Source organism: Protopterus annectens, chromosome 4.part1, assembly GCF_019279795.1.
Source record: "Protopterus annectens isolate FY-2018-M chromosome 4.part1, PAN1.0, whole genome shotgun sequence".
In the NCBI taxonomy this organism is placed as follows: domain Eukaryota; kingdom Metazoa; phylum Chordata; order Ceratodontiformes; family Protopteridae; genus Protopterus; species Protopterus annectens.
The window spans coordinates 618,878,391-618,903,426 of NC_056734.1; the positions used below are offsets into that span (position 1 = coordinate 618,878,391).

A 25,036-nucleotide genomic window follows, 5' to 3' on the forward strand; every position below is an offset into this window, starting at 1 on the left:
TCACATTGCCAAAGTGGTTAGAAAATCATTCTATGTGACCCACCTAATCACAAAAGGGTTTGCATCCAGATCGAAAGAGGTAATTGGGCCCCTGTACGCATCACTCATCAGACACATCATAGAGTACAATGCCCCATTTGGGATGTACCTTACAAGACACCTGCAACAACTGGAAAGACCACAGAATTTCCTCACCAAGAGGATCACTGGCCTCAAGCAGATGCCCTATGCAGCTCGACTGAAGAAACTCCAGCTGTACTCAGTTGCATACCGCCTACTCAGAGGTGATCTCTGCCTGACATACAAGGCCATGTCCAACCCAGAATTGATGGACATGCTCCACGTAAAGAATACCATATCCCCTCGAGCCACACGGTCCAGGGATCTAAACCTCACCACAACAGTAAGTAGGATGTGCTGGAGGGATAGATTCCTGTCCCAGAGACTTCCCATTCTCTGGAACAAGATTCCAATCTACATTAGGCAGAGCTCTTCGCTAACCCTCTTCAAGAGACGCCTTGACGAGTGGATGGGAAACAGAAAGTTTACCCCAAGGATCACTTCAATGGCTCTGCTGGATAGAGGCACAGGGAACTAATCTAAGGGGGGGGGGGTGAAAGCCAACACATTCCGGCTACTCTAATAAATGCCTTCAGGCAGATAGCTTAGTACCTACCTATGAACCTAATCGAAAGCTTGTTCTTTCAAATAACAGAAGTATGATCCCACTTCAGCGAACGTGCACTCAATTGAAAGCGCACTTTGCAAACTCTGGTTCAGTGTACCAGAAATAAAAAAACAAAAGCAACACCACATCACTGAAGCACGCTACAGTGGAGATAAGGAAATATACCCGTTTCCTCACTGTAGTGTGATCTTGGAGTTAGTATATACAAGTAGCAGGGGTGCAGGGGGGCTTGCCCCTCTGCAAAACTGTTTTTGCAGTGGTTTTGTCTTGTTTTTGTGTAGTTCGGTGAACTGGTATTCACAAAAGTGCAGTTTGGGTTAAGTGCACTTCTGCGTAAATGTGATCGTACTTCTGTTATTATAAATAATAAATTTGCGTTAAGGAAGTTTTATGTCTGGTGTGCTCCTGTCTGGATCCGTTTGCTTTGTTTCAACGGTTTGTCATTCTATCTTGTGGTTATAGTTTTTTTGATGGCTTCGGAACCTTCAGCCAGCCTCACCAGTCCGAATATCTTTGTGTCGAATGAGACGACAAACCTGGATATTTCTAACCTGTTATTGGTCGTCACACAGAGATTAGACTCATTGAACAATCGGTTTGAGTCTTTTGAACGCAATTACGGTCATTTTGGCCTTGGAGGCGTTGTTAATACGCAAACAGCAGCTTGTTCGGGAAATTCTGCTTCCAGCTTACAGGATTTTATTCCGGCAGCACAACCGCAGAGAGAAGCAGTTTCATTAAGTAATTCTGTTTCATCTGTTGTCCCTGGGGCAGGTTCTACAAATATAAACACTAAAAATAGAAATGAAAATGCACTTATTGGCGGCACATCCATATCCGAATGGATCAACAATACAGGTGACTTTCTAACCTTCATAAAACCTCTACATGATGTTTCGCCGGTGCCTGAAGCCTCTTATGCTTCTAACCACCACGAGACAGTGACGGACAAATTAAAACTTTTAGATGCTAAAACTTTTAAGTTACGTAAGCTACAACTTGAAGTAGCTTATTTTAAGCAATGTTTAGATGAGGGCCTTGTCCCTAAAGGCCTTAGGAACTGTTTTTCACCTTCTAATTTAATTGATAGTAATGATTTTTTGGCTGATTTAAAATATTTATTTCAAAGACAAGGTATTCAACTTATTGAATTAATTGTTAAACACTATTCGGTGTGCAAAGTCAATTTGACTAGAGAGGTATGTGCTTTGGATGAAGAGATCAAACTTAATGATTCCTTCACCAAGTTTAAATTTGATTATGCACGTATATTTTCTAGTATTGATACCTATTTGGTAAAAATTAAGTAATAAATCTAAAAAATTGTATAGGGATAGGCTTGCGTACAATACTGAAAAAGCCTACCCCAAGTTATCTACCAAACAGCAGGATAAAAGGAAGGATGCCCATTCTGATGACACAGATAGGCAGGACCCTGACAGTTCTTGGAATACACATCCAGTTTCCCCCAGTACTGATAGCCAAAATGGCCCTAGGAGAAGTAATAGGAATAAAAACAAACATCCTACTAAAGACAGTTCTAATGGACATCTTGTTAATAACACTGACGGGGGTAATAATAGTAAACCAAAATCCGGTTCTCCTTTTTTAGGGGGAACAGAACAATCGAACCCGGAGGGGGAACAAGAACTGGACTCATTGATAGTCGAAGAAGTTAATCAAACTATGGATCTTCCTAGTATTATTACAAATGAAAAGGGGGACTTTACAATATATAACTTTTCAGCCCTTGTACTTGAACCAGAATTAGTAGAACTCTTGGCCTTAGGTAACACATTCGTTCCAACCAGACGATGTGATGTGGCCAGAGTCCTCTTAGATCTGAAGTGCTATGTAAGAAAATTAAATTTAAAATTGTTGTTCAATGATTCTACAAGAAGTGAGGCTACCAAACTGAAACTTCCTAGTGTCTTTAACCCACCTTTACATGTGGGGTTAAAAATGTTTGAGTATGCATGTGAAATAGATATTAGATACATGGATAAAGTTTTCACAGCCAAAGCTAATCAATTCAACATCACTAGGGAACAACTAGCCGCCCTTAACAATGTGCGGTCTACTTCTGTTAGAATCATAAAGCCTGATAAAGGAGGTGGGTTGGTAATACTTGAACAGATTGATTACGTAGAGAGAATGTATAAAGTGTTGAACTCTCCAGCATATGAAGCTACCACACTAAATGAGCTGAATACCACCTCCAATAGAATCAGGGGTTACTTCAGAGACCTGTTCATTGAAGGGAGAATAGATTTAGACACCTTTAACTATATAGACATCCTGCATCCCAAGTTACCTGTAATGTTTGGCATACCTAAGGTACATAAAAACCTTAGTGATCCACCGATGCGAGCTCTTATTGATGGGAGAGCCTCACTATCCTACCCTTGTTCTAAATTTATTGATTCCTTGCTTTCGAAATATTTGGAAGGTATCCCGAGCATATGCAAGGACTCCTGGTCTCTTTTGACCAATTTGAATGACATTAATATAGACGACACCATCAATTTTCTTACAATTGATGTTGTCGATCTATATACCTCTATTCCACACCAGGAGGCAGTGGAATGGATCGACTTGCTTCTAACAAATTTGGGAGCTTCTAAAAATGACATCAACAATATCACAGAACTACTGGATATTGTACTATCTTCCAATTTTTTCCTCTTTGAAAAGGATTTGTTTATTCAAAAACAAGGTGTAGCTATGGGGTCTCCATGTGGGGCCTCAGTAGCGAATTTATTTATGGCATACTGGGAGAAACAATTTATTTCAAATAACATAGCATGGAAGGACGAGCTCGTTTTCTACACACGTTTTCTTGATGATGTGTTTATCCTTTTTAAGGGTAATTCTGAACGGGCCAAAGAGTTTGTTGATTTTTTGAACCAAACTACAACCTTCCTTAAGTTCACCTATACTTTTGCCATAGACACTATCGATTACCTTGATGTTAGGTTGACAAGAGACACCATGTCCACTAAGTTAAAATCAGTCATTTTTAGAAAGGATACTTATGTTAACTCATTCTTGCACTTTTCTAGTGCACATCCTTTCAAATTAAAAAGAGCTATAGTCAAGGGTCAGATAGTTAGGGCCGTTAGAATGTGCACAGATCCATCTGATTTTCTTTCTGAGTGCACATTTCTAAAAGGCTTATTTCTGAACCGTGGTTACCCCCTTCAGTTAATTGAAGACTTGATAGAAGAGGTGGAATCCAAGAGAACTAATGGTTTCTACAATCCTATCCTGGCCAGTCCACGAGCTGCGAATGCTGATTTGGCAATATGCCGTGATGTTCAAGCTACTTCACCTAACCAGTCCAGTGTTACACCTATGGATGGGGTTATCTCAAACAAATACCCGTGTAGTTTTATTACTACATTCAATATTAACTCCTATTCAATACAGGAAATATTGAATAAGAACTGGCACTTCATTTCCAGTACCCCTTTGTTAGTGGAAAAACTAGGAGAAAAACCCCGTTTTGTTTATAAAAGGGGCTTGAACATTAAGGAATTACTGCAAAAACATCCAAGCCTGGAAATGCAGGGTAGAACTAAGGGATCTTTTGCATGTGGCTTTTGTAACCAATGTTGCTGTATAAGGACCGGCAGTTCTTTCTCTATCAAGGGGAAGAAATTTGATATTTTCCACAGGATTACCTGCAATACCAAATTTATAGTTTATGTAGCGTTCTGCTCTTGCTGTGCAGCATATTATGTTGGTAAGACTGATAGAAGATTCAAGGACCGTATCTACCAGCATAATTATGCCATCAAAAATAAGAAATGTGAGAACGCTCTGGCCAAACATATAGTAAGTTGCCCGGGTCACTCATTTTCATTTATGGGCATCGACCATATTACTGATTCTATTAGAGGAGGGCCCACGTCTATTCTTTTGGGAAATCGTGAACTATTATGGCAACTGAAGCTGGATGCATTCAATGCACCCGGCCTTAATGACAGTTGCAATATAGCTGCCTACCTAAAATACAGATCTTATTTGAGGTAGTCTTCTTGTTGATATAAAAGTCCTTTTACACCCTTCTAACTATATGTTTGAACACTTCGTTTATGATCTTAGTATGCCAACACGTTTGATATCAAAACTTGCTTGTGCAATGTGTTGTTCCCTTTAATTCATTTGTTTTTCAAAAAACATGTATTTTAATTTAGCCTTCCTTCTGGATGGCTGATACTGTACTGACTGTGTAAAGATGGGGTCCATACACACTAGGGTCTCCAGTTTGCGTTTATGAATATTTACAAATTTGCTAGCTGATTTTAATGTGTATATCCTGCAAAAAAATGGTTTAGATGGCTTGAGTTATATACATTGTTGCTTGACTTATTTGTATACATTCTAATATAATATGTATCCTGCACTGGTTGAAAACAGCTCCATTTTGCCTGCCATGGTAAACACATTGGCTATTTGGATTATGTGCATTTTATTAAGCGTCTTGTCTAATATTTATTGATTATTTGAGCCAAGTACGCTTTGTTTTAGCGTTTTTTTAGCTTATGATGTTGTTTAGTATATATTTTTTAATTTATAGAGCGCATGTTTGAGTTTTTACGATGTTACTAGCGCTTTAAAAATAAAATGCAGCCAGGAAGTGATGAAATTATTGTAACGCTCCGCTGCTTTCTTAAGAGCTTGCTTTAATTTTGTATTCATCTACTCTGAAGAAGCTACCAATTGTGTGTGGCGAAAACGCTGCTTTATCTTGTTACAAAAATAAATTTTCGTTAAGGAAGTTTTACGTCTGGTGTGCTCCTGTCTGGATCCGTTTGCTTTGTTTCAACAGTACTTCTGTTATTTGAAAGAACGAGCTTTCAATTAACAGAAGTAGACCCATATACACACACACACTGTTATTTTTATATAATGTAGTTTGCTGATTATGAGCGTAATCTTGGGAGAGGGGAAGCTTAAGTTCAGCAACAAGCACACTGAATGAACTGCTAGCTGTACATGCCTTCTATGTACAGTCTGTAATGAAATAATGTTAACTGTTATTGAGTAGGTGAAGCCATATGACATGTAAGCTTTTGGTGTGCCCTACATTACTGCAAACACTTGGGAAGGGAGACAAAACCAGATCAGACAATTGTGATTCACTCTGCTATTTGAAAAATTATGGCTTGGTACAAAAATAACTACTTTTTTGTGTTAGATAACCATGTATTAATTACTTTGTTCTTTATCTTTCTAATGCATTTTATGCACCAACATACTTTTTAGATTTCCACACTCTAATTTTGATTTGGTGTGGTGAATAAAAATGAATTGAAAAAACGAGTTGTGGATATTGCTAGATTATTCTAAAATATATTGCAGGAGATTCCCACCTCCAGGAAAAAAAATATGTAGTTTTCAGGCACATTTTAGCTTTTGAGAGTTTTGAAAAATATCACTGTGCTTATTCATTGAAAATATTGAAGAGACTGTATCGGTAATATTTCTTGTGAGGACTGAAGAATTCAGTAGCTTAAAACAGTGGGGTGTAGGGGAGGGCTTCCTTCCCCAAGAAAACCTTGTTTTATTGGTGGTTCTTAGTTTGCTAATGTCTGATAACGCTTTGGAGTTTGCAAACAGGTTTTTGAGTAGCATACATGTATATGAACATTCAAGATGAAAACACTCTTCAGGAAGGTCTATACAGACAAACACTTGGTGCCAAAGCCATGACTTGAAACTCAGTACCAAGAAATGTACTGCAGTACCTTTAAAGAAGCTGGCCATCCTGACCAGACATATATGCAGCAACTGGATTGTCTACAAAGGTTCCTTACAGAAAGAATACTGGGAGTAAACACAATGTTCTACGCTAATCGCGTCAAAGCTGTATCTCTTTACTCTGTATCATACTGACTTCTGAAAGGTGATCTCTGCCTGGTGTGCAAGGCATCCCTGGACCTTGTATTGATAAACCTTTAGTACAAAAATAAAACAGTATCAGAACTACTAGATTAAAAGACCAAAATGTTTCTTTCGACATAAATAGGACATGTTGGAGATATGTTTCTCAAAGAATTCCCATTCTCTGCAGCAGGCACCCCATACATGTGAAGCAGAGTTCCTTCATATCACAGTTTAAGTGTGACATGGACCAATGGATGAGTAATCAAAAATCCACCCCTGGTCTGGCTCCTATGCCTCTGATGGATAGAGGCAGTCAGTAAATCACTCTCTCTATATAAATCAGATTTGTAGGTCACATTTGGGTTGCATGGCTAGGCTTATAAGGGCCCTAGTAGTCATTAGCCTAGTTTACACACCTATGAACCTGTACTGACCAAAGTGGTGCAGCTGTAACATTGCTGCCTCACAATGTTTTGATTTTTAGTATGATTCCAGAATGGTGGACTTTCTGCACGTTGCTTAGCTGTCCTCCTTGTGTGCATGTGGATTTTCACCAGGGGCTTCAATTCCTTCCGCATCTCAGATCTGTATGAAGGCAAAGTCACAGTGCTACAAATTATCTCAAAGTATGTTTGTTATGTGCATTTGTCTTGACCTATACTGGCATTCCATCTTTGGTTAGGTCTTCCATTACACTTGCTTACTTTGCAGTCATTAATTGGAAAAAGAAGGCATGGAAAATGTGTTTATTTATGTCTATGTATCTGTCTTTTCATCTATGTATCTGTCTTTTCATCTATCTGTACACCATACTTCACATTGCTGTTTTACCCTTTTACAGTGAGTCCTGAGTTATTGTGGCAGTAAGGCTAAATGTCATAATTGCAGGTGCAAAGGTGCACTGTGTATTAGGCAGCTAACTCCACAAACTTCTTAGACCAGATAGCCAATACACCAACCAGGGGTGCAACCATACTGGATCTACTCCTTACTAATATGGGAGACTGCTACATACCCTCTACAACAAGCAAAGGTATGGCATCCAAGTCCAAGTAAGTCATTGTTCCACTGTAATCAGCATTCATCAGACCTATCATTGAGTACAATGCCCTCTACGTTATGTACCTAAGCATGCATATCCAACAATTTGAGCATCCACAGAGGTTACTCACTAAAAGAATACAGGGCATAAGTAAATATGCAGATGCCTCAAGGCCCTGTCCCTGTATTCTGTCTGCTACAGGCTTTTGAGGGGAGGCCTATGCTTGGCATACAGGGCACTGCCAGACGGGTATCAGAACTTGTCAGAGGTTTGGGATGCATAGCTAGGCTTAAAAAGGCCCTTGTGGTTGTTAGCCTAGTAAACACCTGTGAACCTATGAACAATACTTTATAGACATTGTGTAAATTTTTATTTTCTAAATATAAATGATTATGTTATCAGAAGTTGAGTGTAAGTAACATATCGATAGCTTTAACAGTGGTGAGTGTGTAGGGAATTTTAGGCATTGTTTCCGTACTAAAATGTTATTTACAAAGTTGGACATTTTTGTTCGACTAATAAGTGCCTCAGGTGGTAGTGTAATTGAATTAATTTGTTCTGGTGTGTGTACATATGTTAATATCAAAGGTGTTCAGCAGTGAGATGAGAAATTATTTTCTTCATTTTCTATTAAGCATTTTATAATCAGCTTAAGTTTTGGACTCTGAGGGAAATGTTTAATGGTTGGGGGCTGCTTGTGGGGAAATTTTAGCAAAGCAGCCATCAAGGGGTTGTTTCTTTAGGTCCCTCCCACCCTGTGTGTGCTCAGGTTGCAGTTAAGTGGTATGTGCACTGGGTGTCACCACTAGGCTGTCCATCACTTGCAAAGGTCATAAGCCATATGGCAATACCCAGTTCCCACCCACTTACCAGTAAGCAGAGCAAGCAGTTTTCCCCAGTTTCTACAATGGAAACTGCACCCTGTGTGTCTGATTGTTTGTCTCTCCTTCATTCTCTCTCTCTCCCCTCTCTAACTCTGTCATACATCCAGAATGCTAATTAAACTCTTGTCTCTGGGGTTGTGGTTCAGGCTTTTAGCCATCCACATCACTACAGCCGACTGCATACCTTATACTTGCAGTATTTATTGTCTGTGTTTAGTGTGTCAGACTTGGAAAGTTTGCATTTCACAGCTTGTGCTTTGGTCATTTGGATGACTACTCCCTTTTGCAGTAACTTAAAATCTATATTAAAGAAATGTTTGTTGTAAAGATACTCATGAGATCATTACTGAGCTGTCACTTACTGCGGAGCTCACAGATGTGACACTCTTGAATTTTCATGCATTATTATTATTTTTATTTTTTTAAGAGAGGAGTTCGTGCATGTTTCATTTTCTTACTAAAATCCTCAACAAATTAAAACTACAAACATTCGCAAAATAGAAATAAACTGTTTTGTTTGCCATCTGTTATCCAAAACCCTACCACTAACTTCAGACGCAGTTTGTTTAAATAGTGGTGGTGTTATGGAAAGGGTTTTTCTAAAGTAAGATGTAGAGTTCGGTTTAGGAGTAGGGCCAATGTTAGTGTTAGAAAGGAGGAAGATTGAGTGTGTCTGGTTACATTAAGTGTAGGATTGTGGTTTAATGATGAAACTTTCACTGTACTGGAAGAGTGAGGATTTGTATGGTGCATGCATGTAGCTTAGGGTTAGACAGAGGGCTGAGGAACAGAATATATTTAATGTTTGTACTAGTGTATGAGGTGTGTCTGAGTATCTTGTGTAATGGTATTGTTATGGAAAGGGGTTTTCATAAGGTAAGCTGTAGGGTTGAGGTTAAGTGCAGGGGAACAAACGATGTCCTTCCATTTCACTGTTGCAATATTCAGTAAAATATGGATCCCCTGCCAAGGGCGTTCCAACGTCCGACCAGTATACCAAAGCCTTTAGGTTGCTTTAATGCATGTTGTACATAACAGCATAGAGCATAAAGGTGACATTTGGATGTACCATCCTTAGAACTTCTTTACCGCCAGTACGAACGCCATCTCTTGATCATTGCTCTGAATGCCCGTTCCATTGGTGGTCCACCAAGCCCTTTTAGATAAGTGCCCTGTTGGGGTTTTTTGATCTTATCTTTTCCTTTTTGTATTGTTGCTTTTGGGGTTTCATGTCATCCAAGAAGGGTAAATACCAGTGTGGGAGACCGATTCCCCATAAAACCATCACAAGCAGTGCTTATTTTATCTGTCTGATTCCCAAGACCATATATCCTGTTCATTTTTTGCAGGCCTTTGTTCTTAAGATTCTCCAGTCAGATTTCTTCCTTGGCCTTGTATGAGCCAGTGTCTTAAGCTTTTGGTTAAAGACAAAATGGAATAAACTCCTGCTCCTAGGGACAACCGTCCATAAAGAAGAAGACCAAGAAGTCTAGTTCTGATTCTTCTGCTGTGCAGCCTCCACTGGACATCTCTCCCAAGGCAAGTGAAAGCCAGAAGGATCTCCCGGCTCTGCATTTGGAGTCTTCTGCAGTGACCATGTTGGCAGCTGGCATCGATCCAACCTTGTGCACGTCCTTGGAGCCTTGCAGACATCTACTTCAGACGTTTAGGGGGAACCATGGTTGATTATTTCAGAGGGGGACTATGGGTGTTCCTCAGATTTTGGTCAGGGAGGAAGTCCCAACTACTATTACTGAATGCTGTCCAGAGTCGGAGTCTTCTAAGTTTTATAAGGCGGATGTCCCCTTGAAGAAAAAGCAAAGGTCTAAGCATATTTATGCAGCTACTAAGGACCCGCAGAATCAATGGCAGAATTTCACCCAGGGGTTGTTTAGCGCTTTGATGGCTTTGAAATCTCCTCATGGAGTCTCTGTTCCAGCAACCCCATGATTGTTCACTCCCCTTAAAAGACTCAGGGAAAAGGATTCCTCTGTGGAGGAGGAGGCGGATTCAGATGAGGAATCCTTGCAAATGCATCTCAGATTCCCTCTCCTTTAGACTATGGGTCTGAGGAAAGAGGAATCTACTAGTCCTGACACTCCTTTTGAGGAAATTTATTTTGGGAACACAATCTCCAGAATAATGGAGTTTTTTTAAATGGGATTGTGCCCAGGTTTCTTTGGTATAGAAGACATATTATGAGCTCCTACAAATGGACTCTCATAGACCTTCTGCCTGTTCCTCCTGTTTTGGCTGCTTTGTTGGATGCCTTTTCTACTGCTTCTAAGGCTCCTGATTTCCAGGCCTCTGCCCTCAAGAAGCCTGTTAGGTTTTATAGGGTGCCTGAAGACTGTAAATTTCTACATAGGTGTCTTCTGCTGACCCTTCTATGGTGTCTTTGGCATCTGACAAGCCGATGTTCTTCATGTTTCAGTGTTGCAGTCATCACCTGTGGGTTATCCCTGCTGTGGTAGCCCTCAGCCGGCCCGAATGCCAGAGTCGATGTTTTTCTGCATCAGCTGCTGTCACTTGTTGACTGACGTCAGGTCGTCAGTGCTATAAAGCAAGAAAGCCGACGTCATTACATCAGTCTTTCTTGCTGTGGAGCCCATAGCAGAAGATGTTTGCAAGTGTGCTGGTCGGTCACTACCAGCATCTGAATTACAGCTGAAAACGTCTAAAGCAGACATATCCAACCTGCGGCCCACGGGCCGCATGCAGCCCTAAGAGCTCTTCCATGCAGCCCCCAACCTTTAACTGCAACTTCAGTGTACGCATGCGCCCAAACACTTTTTTCGTTTGTTTTTCACGCCCATCACCTGTAACCACAATGCCGGTGTGTGCATGCATCAAAGCTCCCTTCCCGTTTTGTTTTCTTTTCGTGCCGAAGTAGGATCTGTGTGTTCGCGCCACTGTGTTATTTCGCACCGAAGAATCTGTGTGTGTGTTCATGCTAAAGAGCGATTCGCTACAGATTTGTCATTGTTGCCTTTGAAAGAGACAACACCTAACTGTATTAAGAGGTAAGTGCAGAGTGAGTGCATGCATGAAAGCAAAATGTTGTGTGTGTCAGTGTGTGTGTCAGTGTGTGCGTGTCAGAGAGTGTTGTACTGAATTAACGTACCTGCAACTATGCGGATTTTTGAAGATTGTCTGGTATCTCCTCCAAGCTGTCAAAGAGTTGGGAACAAATGAGTGGCAATCAGCTAAGTCTTTAAGTGTAGAAGGCCGTATTTTTTTGTCGGAACATCGTGTTACAATTCCCTGAATGTTTTGTTAATAAATCAAAGGGATTGACATATGGATTATTTAGCATGCTTAAAGTCCAGTTTCTGCATTATAAACAGTTTCCATTAGGGTTGGTGTTATGACTTTTTCTCAGAGGAATGCAGTACATCAGAATATATCTATTTCATGATGATAATGAGTCAGAAATAAAAAAAAAAATGCTTATTTTTCTTAAGGAAGTTTTATGTTGGTGGATTTATGTTTGCTCTTCCTACCAAATTTTGACTCAAGCAGTGACCCACACTACACGAAGATACAATTGTGTATGTGTCTTTGTATTTGAAATTACCAACAGAAAGTACATTCTGGAGTGAGAGTTCTGGCATATTTTCCTGTGAAATTTGAAGAAAATTTCGTGTGTCAGAAATTTGGTCCTGTATGACTAGGTATCGCTAATATTACTTGCCTTTCAGCTTTTTCCCAGTAAGGGGTCGCCACAGCGGAACTCCGGTCCACTAATGATTGGCAGTAGACTTTTTTGCGAAACACCGAGGTGCCAGCTCGATGTCCAACCTTCAACAAAGGCACGCCCATTTATGCACACATGTCTTTCGAACGCTACCCAACCGCGGGGAGACTATGCAGACTCCACACAGAAGGTACTCCCAAGCCAAGCCGCAAATCGAACGGGAGAAACCTCTTGCTGTGAGGTAACAACGCTACCGCTGTACCACCGCGGGCTCTATATTAGAAGACTAAAGACGCATTCTTTCGAATGCGTCTTGGTCGAACTTAAAAGGCTGAAAATGGAAAATACTGAAGTGGCTGTTAAGCTAATTCTTTCCCTGGGAAAGAATTTGCTTGGTCGCTTCAGTACTTTGCCATTTTCGGCGTTGTAGTGCGGTCTCTGAGTTGCTATATTTAAGTGGGGTGGGGGGGTGCAGCCCCCCACTTAATGTAATGTTTGAAATTCATTTTTATTTTTTGTTGGAACTGTTCTGACACTTCGACATTGTAAGCTTTCGCTTGCATAGGGTCGATCAATCACCGTTCGCTTTTTTAAGCGTTTGGTGATTTAATATAGACCCTATTACTGCATACACATTGGTCAGTGTTTTTTCATATTCATTTCATAATTTTCAGGTGGACAGCTAAGTATATCTCAGAATCCTATCATTAGGGTGTCTTCTGAAATCATATCTAAAATAGCTGTTCCTCAGACTATATGATTTTTACTGTCATTTTAAATGTATTTTACTTGTTTAGGAAGACATTTACATATCTGAGAATATGCAGCCTGTTTTTCTAGATTCTGCTAGCTCATGCAGTGGGCTGTATAAAGATGAATATTCTCGTTTGTCCTGATAATTTTATAATGATACTAGGAAGAGTGATGTAGGGATATTGACATTTGTAAGAAGCGTCATATCTAGGCTGCTATGGTAATAAGTTATTGATGAACTTCCTCTGTAAAACATTCAGTTAAAAAAAATCTTACCAATGACATAAATACCTTCTGTTGCTGTAACATTGGGCGTAAAAAGAAGATGCATTTCTGTAAAGAAGTGAATACTGTAGTATAAAAATTGTCTTTTAATTTTGTTTTATAATTAAAATTCAAGATGCACTTTTCCTTTGGAACTGAGAGCAAAGACTATGAGTTTTATTATAGGAAATTATTCCAGTACCATGCCTTGAAAATTTCCTGGGACTATAGCCAACTTTTTGGAAATATAGCCATTTATGTACAGGAAGTAGAAATGGCCAAACAGAAAGCAGTTAGTATTTGGAGGTTTGATAACTGATTCTACATCATATTCTTGTGATAATGGCGCTGATACCCTTTACTATGCTCAGATAAATAAATACCAATGCAGATCTCTTGAAGTTTACTGATCACTCTAGTCTTCATACTACCTAACAAATCTGCATCTTTGAGCAGACATCATGATAGCAAAGAATGGCAATATGAAAAATCTTTGTTATATTTAGATACTTTTTGGGCATTTACTGCTGACTTTAGATCCACAGCATTCCCCATACATCTGACATACTTAAAGTTGCCCACTTTGTTGGAAGCTTACCTTGGATTTGTCCCCTCCACAATGAGTGTGTCCCTCCAAATGAGAAGGTTTCTCGCTTAAGGGCCTAGTAACATCCAAGTTCAAGCAGTGGACAGGGCATCCACAGGTGCAATAATTGTCCAGCTGAGTTTTTTCTTTGTGTCCCTACTCGCCTCTGGTATACTTGTATCCTATACATCACATGGTGGATGCACAGGGGTGCCATGGGGAGCCACCTCCTCATATAATGATATGTTCTGTATTATGCCCAGCCATCTAGCAACTTGATTGATGACTGTTATTATAGCTATAGCGTCACCACCGGGTCTTGTGTCGTGGATGTGCCCTTGAACATGTTCTCACATTCTGCTCCCTCCTCCCTCCAAAAAGGGATCAGCCTTGCATCTCATCATTCCTCTTCCCACATCATTGGCTCCTCCAGCACCTGGGCTGATAATCTACCTAGGCTGTCTGTGTTTCAGTCAGAGCTTCTTCCCTATTTGCTATAAAACTGACACCATACCCATATACTTGATATTTGTCATCAGATTCTTTTTCATGTACTTTTTTTTTTCTTTTTACTGTGAACTAATTCTCTTTTATGCTTTGTTGTCAAGCTTTCCTGAGAAGGCTGTGTGTAACTGCAGTCTTATGGTATTAACTGAGCTTCTTTAGTAAAAGGAAATAGATGACACTGTCAGAAGGTGTTTTTCCCCCATATGGTGATAGTATGTATACTTTTATAGTTGTAGAGATCTTTGGTCACATTGGGCCAGACTGCATCTTGAATGCATATTACACATACTCTAAAGATCATCAGATGATGGGCATGGTCAGTGTTTTATGTCAGTTCTTCTTTACTGTGTTAACTTAGAAACCTGCTGACATAGTAAGTTGCTGATAGCAAGCTGCTGTTTTTAAGTCTGCCTGGGTGATGCATTTTTCTCATGTGTCATCATCTGTACATCCCTTCTCTACTCATTCTTTCTTCTGACAGAAGACATGGACACCTTTAAGAAACCAGCAAAATCAAGAGGTATGATTTCATAAGAAATGGAAGGGTTCTTAACTGTTTATTTGTTTTAAAACAATATTAACTAAGATGTTAGAGTTAACTGTTAGAATTAGAATGGTAATTAGAATTATAAGGCAAATATTAGGCATTTATTGCATTTATTCATTGTTCGAATGCACCTAGAGTACAGCCAGGAGGTCGACTTTGGCTGCCCGTGACAGCAAAAGAGTTAGCTCTCTGATATATTTTATATGCGGCCCCAAGACAATTTCTGTTCACTCAATGTGGCCCCGGCAAGCCAAAAGATTGGACACCCTTGGTCTAAAGCTAAGTTCCCCATTGGGGATCCTTTTTTCTTGCACTAACTGATGTCCAAAAAAGTTAATTGTCTCGCCTGTGCTAAGCAGATCCCACACAGAGACTTCCATTCATACTGCATCACTTGTTTAGGCCCAGACCACAATGTCCCCCATTGCCGGTTCTGTGCCCTGTTTAACGTGAGAACCATTCGTCGTACAACTCTTGTTGTAGACTGGTATTTTCGTCTTCCATCTTCGCATTCCAAAATGGCGTCCATCAGACAACAATCCATAAACATTCCGAGAAAACATATAGATAAAGATAGAGACAGACCAACACAAGGCTAAGCCTTCCAACGATTCTGCCACTAAGCAGGTCGTCAGTTCTCCGGAATTCAGTGAGGTACATTCGCAGCCCCTGATGTCCAATACGATATCTATGCAGGCCTCTACCGAGACCTTTTCGGAGTCCGGTATGCCGCAGAAATCTTCTTCGTCTTCCGAGCCTTTGGCTGGCTCTGCCTTGGTTGCGTCTGGAGCCGCAACTCAGGCACTGGCTTCCAAGGAGGCTTTTGCACTACCGAATCCAGACATAAAAGTTTTCTCTTCTCACTACCACATCTCTCAGAATGGTGGATATTCTTAGGAATCTGATTATTCAGATTTTGAAGAGGAACAACAACCTCTAACTGCTTATGGCGATTCAGATGTAGAGGAATCCATTTCTTCTGCCTCCCCACCAGAAGACCTTTCCTTTGGGGAAACTCTTCACACCCTCAGGGAACATTTTCACTTGAAATATCAGGATTTCCCTCAGTCTAAGAAAAGACTAAGAGAATTTCTAGACCTGCCCCAGCACAAACACCTGGCCAAATGCCCCTATCTTAGAAGTGGTGGATGATGTTTTCCATGAAGCTAGCTTAGCCCCATATGCCCTCCTACCTGCTCCCAGTAAACCTGACAGGTATTACAGAGTATTCTCACAAATACCTGTAGAGAAATCCTGCTGCAGACCCAGAGGTCATTACACAGGGACCTAAAGGAGCTAAGGCTAGTTCTGCAACAAATCCTATTCCTTCTGACAAGGATTCCAGAGCTCTGGACAGATTGGGTAAAAAAGTATACACCTCTGCAACCTTAGCTCTCAGAGCACTCAACTGTCAGTTCCATATGTTAAAATATCAACAACACACTTTGGAACTATTAAAGCAAAATATTTCAACCTTTCCTGACTGTGCCAGGTCGAAAGAGTTAGCAGATTTACTGCACTCTACTTGTCAAGTGGCCAAATACTCATTACACTGTGGATATGATGCCCTAGAAGCCTCGAGCAGGGCAGCAGTGTCAGGATCTGTCATTAGGAGGCATGCATGGTTGGAGGAACAACCTCTCCCTGATTATGTCAAGTCTAAATTAATTGATGCACCCTTGGATAAGGACCGCTTGTTTGGAGTAAAAGCAGAAGAGGTGCTTAAAAATATGGAAGACAAAGCAAAATCTATGCAAACAGTAAAAGATTTTTTTCAGGTTAAACCCCCTAGGTTCAGCAGAAATTTTCCTTCTAAGCACTGGTCCTTCCCTGCACCTAGCAGACAGGGGCAAAGTAAGCCCTACAGGGACAGACCACCTGGGCCCCCCATCCCAGGGACAGCAGAGAACCAAACAATGCACCACTTTCGCCCCAAAGGCAGGGAGTTCTAAGCCATCCTTCTATGACAAAAACTCTCAATGATTCCCTCTTCCCCCTCTGCTCTCATTTCACTCACCTAAAGCTAGGAGGAAGGCTCTCCCTCTGCAAAGAAAATTGGCTTTCTGTAACAAAGGACCAATGGGTCTTAAAGATCATTTTTCAGGGATACAAATTCTCTTTCAACAAACTCCCAATTCCAAGAGGGTGCCCAGACTTACCAACAAATCAGTGGGCAGAGGCATTGAAACAGGTACAAACTCTCATATCCCAGCGGGCAGTAGATCCTGTCCCCTCAGATAAAACAGGCAAAGGCTTTTATTCCAGACTATTCCTTGTTCCCAGAAAAGAGGGCACTTGGTGTCCCATCGTGGATCTATCCATTCTGAACACCTCCCTGGTGGTCCCCAAATTCAAAATGCTAACTTTGCAGCAGCTGCTGCCTATGCTGACAAAAAGTGCCTGGTTAGTGACCCTAGACCTAAAAGATGCCTACCTTCACATCCCCATAAGGGAATCCTGCAGGAAATTCCTGCGCTTCAGAGCAAGCTCATAACACTTTCACTTCTCTGCACTTCCCTTTGGCTTATCTACTGCTCTCACGGTATTCACCAAATGCTTAGCCCCAGCCGTAGTATTTTGCAGACAGAGAAATATACAGATTTACCCTTATCTGGACGACTGCCTCATTCAGGCAGAGTGCAAAGAAAAGCTACTCCAGGACCCCCTCTTTGTCAAAACCCTCCTAACTTCCTTAGGGTTCACCATAACGAGAAGAAATCAAAGCAAACACCCTCCAGGAAGATCATTTTTTTGGGAGCACTGCTGGACACAGCATCCCAAATGGCCTTCCTATCCCCAGAAAAGCAGAGCTTCCTGCCTCTCTACCTTACACAGCTGGCTTCCAGAAGTCACCTCACTGCGATAATCTTTGGTATCAGCACTCCCAGCCTCTAGAGACCTCTCTCCCTCTGATCCCCTGTATAAGGGCCAAGCCCCTCTGGTGGGCAGGGGCCTGTGCCAAGAACAAGGGTCTTCCCTTCATCCTCTGCCCTACCGAGCAGACCATCACCACCGACGCCTCAGACATTGCTTGGGCGCTCACCTACCAGGCAAGTGCACCCAAGGTCTTTGGGATGCCCAACACCTTCCCTTACACATCAACCAGAAGGAAATGATGGCGGTACAAAAGGCTCTGACATCCTTCAAGCCCCATCTCAGGCCAGGGGTTCTCCTTATCAAAACCGACAGCCCCACAGTAATGTGGTGCATCAGCAAACAGGGAGGGACCCAATCTTACACTCTGTGCAGGCTAGCCATGAACCCCTGGCTGACAGCCTCCTCCATGGGATTACACCTAATAGCCCAATACCTACCGGGGATCAACAACACCCTGGCAGACCACTTAAGCAGAAACTTACTGGACCCCCATGAATGGCAGCTGCACAGAAAAATCTTTTTGCAAGTCACTCAGGAGTGGGGAACTCCGGAGGTGGATTTCTTTGCTTCGCACCTCAACCACCAGCTGAAAAAATTCTGTACCAGGGAGTATCACCATCTAGCGTGGAAGGTGGATGCCTTGACCTTCCCCTGGAACTCCCTCTGTGTGTATGCATTCCCTCCTCTACCTCGTATTCCCACGGTACTGATCAAGACAAGGGAGGAGAGACCAAAGGCCAGCCTTATTGCTCCAGATTGGCCCAGACAGCATTGGTACCCCTTACTACGCAGCCTGACATTACAGCCTCCCAGGCAGCTTCCCCTGATCTCAGACCTCTTGAATCAGGTGGGGGGGATGCTGCACCCATACTTGCAGACTCTCAAACTGTCAACATGGCTAATACTCTAAAAGCAAACAAGGGGCCCGTGTTAAGCAAACCGGTTCTAGAAATTATCGCAGAGGCTAGAAGCCCGAACACCAGAATATCTTACGCAGGGAAATGGAAAAGGTTCTGCTCCTGGAGCCAGTCCAGAGGGGGCAGTTCCTCACAATCTTCCATCCTTAGGATTGGCTGTTTCCAAGCAAACTATTTTTTCTTGGATTACTAAAGTCATTTCTTTTTTTTTTCTTTTTATTCCTTTCATGGTAAGAGCTTCCTTCTTCTGTTAAGGCTCATTCTACTAGAGCTGTGGCTTCTTCTGGTGCTTTTTTCAAGGGTTTGGATACTAACTCTATTCTAGAGGCAGCTACCTGGACTTCTGTGCATACATTTATCAAGCACTACAAGTTAGATGGAATTTGAAGAGCTAGAGCTGGTTTCTTAGAGAGCTCTGCTGGTCCTCCCTCTCTTCTTCTTGAGCTTTGGCACACTCCCTATTGTAATGAATACTGCAACAGTGAAATGGTGGACATAGTACAGTTGTGTAAGATCTGACCATAATGGTAGATGTCCTTCTTTTCACTGTTGCAGTGTTCACTCACTCCCTCCTCCCCCTGGTCCTCTTCCCTTCCGGATGTACTGATTACCTCTTTAGTCCTTGGACTGGCATTCCTACTGGGGCTGTCGGTTCTGAGGATGGTATGTCTGGACATCACGTTTATGCCTTACGCTACACGAGGAGTATACATGTGATGTACGGCCTACCTTAAAGCAAACTAAAGGCTTTGGTGTACTGGCCAAACACCGAGCCGTCCTTGGCAGGGGATTCCTATTGTAATGACTACTGCAACAGTGAAGAGAAGGACATCTACCATTATAGTAAAATCTTACATAGTTGTACTTTATGCACTTGTTTGTCATTTACCATAATGATAAATGTCTTCTATCGGGTCCATGTTCCTCTATGAACCCACCCACCTTCCTCTAGCCTTTTGGTAGGTGGTTGGATGTTGCCCCACAGAGCTTTCTTCTCCATTCTTTTTTTTTTTTTTTTTGTGTTCCGTATTCTGTGGGCTAACACATCTGGAGAAGGATCTTTCAGTGTATAGAATCATGGGAAAAGAGGAATTGGGTATCCTGAGAAATGTTTAGGTGCCGAGCTGCCTGAGTCTTGCCAGCCTTGAGTTGTACAGCTGAGGAAGATTGTCCTTGTCCTATACATTTATCATGTGTTGAGTAGAGTACATAGTCTCTTCTGCTTACAAAATTTTTCTTTTGACGTGTTTGTCTCTCACTGTTTGCACCCATTGTCAAGTTACATGCAAGTAAAACTGTCCACTTAGTTTTGCATCTTCTAACAGCTTCCTTTTTTCTTTTTTTTTTTTTTTGTTTTAATCTGTCTTTGGACGTCATATAGTCAACCAGGCCTGGCTCCCAGTGCCCCACGTCCACACCATGTCTACCAGCTTGCCTCTTGTCTACACCAACCCCACCCCTGGACTCGCTCTGGTATTGCTGGGACCAGTTGTAGATTCTAAGGATGTCCTGGGGGAAATCTTTATTTGACCTACCCACTTCCCTGCCTCATTGCTCTTCACTTACGTTCGAGGGCAACTCCCTTCTAACCCCAGCTCCGATAAGAGAGCATCACCAAAGAATCCCCATTCCCCCCTTGCCACACTGTCAGTCACTGGAGCTGCTAATCAAACCTGGGTCAACTGGACTGTCATTAGGGATATATCATTCTAATGTATTTTTTGTAGCCATTTCTCATTGTACATTGCTGACGTTACTCCATCAGGTTAGGAATCTGAATCAAACATCTTGTCTGCAAACAGAGATCAAAAACCTAGTTAATGAGAGTTACCATTTCAGGGCTTAAAGTCATAGCTTTTGTACTCCCATTTGTTAGACTGTTTTGATTGTGATATTATCTTCAGGCCTTTGTAACAGCAGTAATAGTCTTTAAATCATCCTGAGTACTAAGTGAATTATTTTCTTTTTACAGATTATTAAATTGAATCGTCGTCTTCAGCTTCTAGAGGAAGAAAATAAGGAGCGGGCCAAGAGAGAAATGATCATGTATTCAATTACAGTTGCTTTCTGGTTACTCAACAGCTGGCTTTGGTTCAGGCGTTAACTACATACCAGAGAGGCTTGTGCAGACGCCCTCTGAAGCGTTGTCTTTAACAAGGAATATTATACTCAGGCCTCTATTTGTTTCATGTTACTGTGTAAGATTTTGATCAAAATGCTAGAAAAAAATCATCGGTCTCTTGTACCACTGCCCAAATGGATTGCTAGGGAAAACTTTGGATATTTCATTGCTGTTCTTTTTTAAACTCCTGCATATTTAAAGTATATATTATGCATTAATGCATATTTAAAACTATATGTTTAAATGTAAATATGGGAAACAATACTTTTTTATTTAAAAAAGGAGAATGGCTACTTCTAATTTCTGATAAATATTAATACTGAAAAAAACTGACTAGAAGCATGGAATGTAATTGAAACTACAAGCTAATGAAATATATTTTAGACATATATATGAGAGTATGGATTTATGTCAGAAGATCAAAAGTTCAAAAGACTGAAAAAATATCTAAAACATTTTTAATGCAGGGGTAAGCCCCTCTGCACCCCTCATGTTGAGGGCTGTGCCCCCACATCCCCAGCCAATTATGTATACCAGCTCCAAGATCGCACAACAGTGGAGTAGGGACAAATTACATTTTCAATATTTTGAATTTTAGATATTTTGATTTTCAGTCTTTTGAACTTTAGATCTTCTGAAGGGGAGTCGTGAGTATACATGTTAGATGTATGGAGGTGTCTGCCTGTTGAAGTGTACATGTTCATCACTTCAGATGAGCACAGCCATATATAAATATATGTAAAGGAGTATTTGGACATATCATTGTAATTCGGCAAATCACAAAGGAGCAAAAACATATTACAGCATGTCATGCTGAGCCCTTGTTTTCTCCCCTTTCTTAAGTAAGTGTGACCTCAGATTTCATCTGTATATAGAGAGAGGATACGGGGAGAAGCCCCCTAAAATAGGAATCAGATATGTCCCCTTGGAGATAACAAGGTGTCGACATGGCCCATTTAGCTGTAATATGTTTTGCACCTTTGTGATATGTGGAAGTATAGTGAAATTATTGTAGGTGCTTGCACTAAAGCAAGAAGGTGATTTAAATGGAAGCTCAGTTACTGTACTGTACTGTTCTGTTATAGTATGGACCCGGATTTCTCTTCAGTGGTCATTACAAACATTTTGTCAGTGTAAATAGAATGAGAGCATCTATCTAATGCACTAGTGAAAGCACGTGTGCAGGAGAAACCAAACCATAATTTTACCCATATTTCTTATTCTAGTAGTGCGTGCGACATTAAGTGTATTGATTTTATATTACTTTTCATTCTATTGCTGTTTTCTAAACATATATATTGTTTTGTGAGCCAGTTTGCAAGCACTTAGTAAAGGTGTGTATATATTGTGCGTTTAATAAAGTACACCAGAAACTGAAATGTATCTTGTTGCTCTAACAGAAGAGATCCCTTTTAATCCTTTAAGCTCCATTAAATTGTTTGTTCCTTGACTTTTGTTTTAATAGAAAAAGCAAATTGGTGAGACAGAAAAACAGTCAGTTGGAAGTCATTTCAGTTGACCATTTTAAGTATTCTGTATGTTGTGAGTGTTCACAGGAACTGAAAGTGTGTTCACTTTATTTTCATGGGTCACATATTACAGCCTGGTTCACCTTTAAAACTGAAAGTTACATTTTACTTACTGCTGTAGCTTGCAGATATTGTACTGTCAGTTGAGTCACTAATCATTATTATCATTTTTCTTCATAAATGTTTTAAAAGGTTTTATACTAATGGGCTTGGAGGTGCAGTCAGTCTGCTAGGTGATGATGGCCAACAACTGGGAAAAGACATCAGATGAATAGGGAGAGAGAAGAACAAATGTTTGACTGACAACACACAGTACAAAGAATGGTACGGGATTCCACAGTTGGTTTAATGTACACCAGTGGTTGAAAAACTGAGATATGGTTAGCCAGCTTACTTGGAAGGAGGATTTGCAGGCATCATTACATGAAGCAAGGTCAAGCTCGGCTGTCTACATTATCATTGCATGTTTATCCTATAGCAGGATCAAATCAAAGGGCAAAAAAATCAGAAAGTGGGGGGCATCATGTCTTCCTCCACTCTGCACTGGTGGATCTCTCCCTGTTAGGCGTACAATTCTGCAGTTCTTCATTTCAGATACCAGCATAGTTTAATAAAACCTTATATTTTAGGTTATTGCAAGAAAAATTATGCTTAGATCTGTTAATTTTTGTGCATGTTAAGCATGTGATCCAGTGTAACAACATTCTGTACTCAAGTCTGTCAGTAGAATTACTTCATATTTGTTGTCTTCATTGTTTAGTTTCCCACTGGTTTTGAGACTCCTGTATTTTCAAGGTGGTGACTGTAGGATTCATTTTTGTCACTGAAAAACGTGCAGCTTCCCATTGACATGAAACTTGCTTGCCTTTTGCTTTTAAATTAGAGTTGCATGATTCTGTGCAATTTTACTTGAAACTAGTGCTGCTGAGTTGTGACTGGCTGTCTTGAAATTCGTAATTGTTGTTTGCAGTTTTTCTGTTCCTTTGTGGTTCACATTGTGAATTTTTGGTTAGTATTTAATTCTGTAATTTCTGTGGTAGACATTGCTCATTCTTACTTTCCCTTTATAAATTACTTCTGTCTTGTGTTCTTATGTATATGTGGCCTCCACATCTGTCCATTCTACTTAAAATAGGGAATATTCATCTGTTCAGAGAAATGTTTGTGTATTTTGGTTTGTATTCCAGTATCCCTGAATTCTTTTTTAGTGCTTGTTTACATTGATTGGCTATTTTTTCAGATATCGCTATCATTTGGGCCCATCCATTTACATTATCACCTCACATTGATGTACTACTCTTCTACCAGTTTTTATGTCTTTGTCACAGCACTCAAAAACCTCAGCTTTGGCCGGCTAAGAACTTGCTATATTCAACTGGACGTATAAGAGAATTTAAGTACCTTTATCTGCCCTTTTTTTTCCAAAAAATACAGTATTTAAATTGATTGTAACTGTGTGGAAGGAATATTAGCTGAACTGGAAGTTAGTCAGTGTTTGCTGAATTTTGTTATTTGCTAGTAATTACAGGTGTGGGGGTAGTCACATTCTTTGATTTCCTGTCCTTGCCTATTTAAGTGGTACAGTGTGAAATATTTTCTGCTTAAAAACCTCAGCTTTGGCCAGCTAAGAACTTGCTATATTCAACTGGACGTATAAGAGAATTTAAGTACCTTTATCTGCTCTTTTTTTTCCAAAAATACAGTATTTAAATTGATTTTAACTGTGTGGAAGGAATATTAGCTGAACTGGAAGTTAGTCAGTGTTTGCTGAATTTTGTTATTTGCTAGTAATTACAGGTGTGGGGGTAGTCACATTCTTTGATTTCCTGTCCTTGCCTATTTAAGTGGTACAGTGTGAAATATTTTCTGCTTAAAAACCTCAGCTTTGGCCGGCTAAGAACTTGCTATATTCAACTGGACATATAAGAGAATTTAAGTACCTTTATCTGCTCTTTTTTTCCCCCAAAAATACAGTATTTAAATTGATTTTAACTGTGTGGAAGGAATATTAACTGAACTGGAAGTTTTGACTCTGCTCTTCAGTTAGTCCCACCCACCCTCCCTGTTTTTGTTTTGGTTTTGGTGTTAATCTTAGTGGCCTTGCAACTGCCTGCCCCTCTTGTAAATTTGTGTTTGGATACTCCTTCTGGGCCCATCTCATTTGCTCACTCAACTGAGTGCAGTGAGATCATATTCTGATTTCAGGCACTCCTACTGTGTACAAAGAGAGCATCTGGGAAACAGAAAAAAAAAATAAGCTTGTTTCCTGCCTTTCCTGTTAAGTGGTATAGACTATTTGTAGGCTTCTGAGCCCCCAAGCCCTTCTGTGTTGGAGGGAAGCCTTCTAGCTTAGTTTTTTTTTTCTTATAACTAGCCAGTTTTCTAATTTCAGCACTCAAATCTGTTTCTTTGATCTCAGAACTTGTTCAGAAAAAAAAAAAAAAAAACAATTTCATCTGCTTTTACTGTACTTGTGTTTCTACCTACTTTTTTTACTTTTGCATCATCTTAAAAGTACTCAGTTGTATTTATTACTGCTTGGTGTAACTCATTCTAAGCCTTTTGGTTTAAGCACTTGGGCTTCGGACCAGTTGTTTTGCACTGAGAGGGTTTGTGGTCTGCACTGTAGTGGCAGAACAGGTAGCTTACATCCTTCTAGGTTGGGAACTGCTGATTGAGGGCTCAGTGTCTGTTATTCTAAAAGTGTATTAATTCTGGTTTAAGCACTTGG

At 40.6% G+C, this 25,036-nt stretch overlaps 1 protein-coding gene across 7 annotated transcripts in view; it reads left to right on the forward strand.

Annotated features, from left to right (window-relative positions):
• Positions 1–22,226, forward strand: part of MFF (mitochondrial fission factor) — a 704,737-nt gene extending 682,511 nt beyond the window's left edge. For all 7 annotated transcript variants that reach the window (XM_044070424.1, XM_044070420.1, XM_044070425.1 and 4 more), the window contains one exon: positions 20,627–22,226. In XM_044070424.1, coding sequence (XP_043926359.1) covers positions 20,627–20,758 — 132 coding nt within the window. In that variant the 3' untranslated portion in view covers positions 20,759–22,226. The remainder of the gene's footprint in view (positions 1–20,626) is intronic.
• Positions 22,227–25,036: the final 2,810 nt, after the last annotated feature.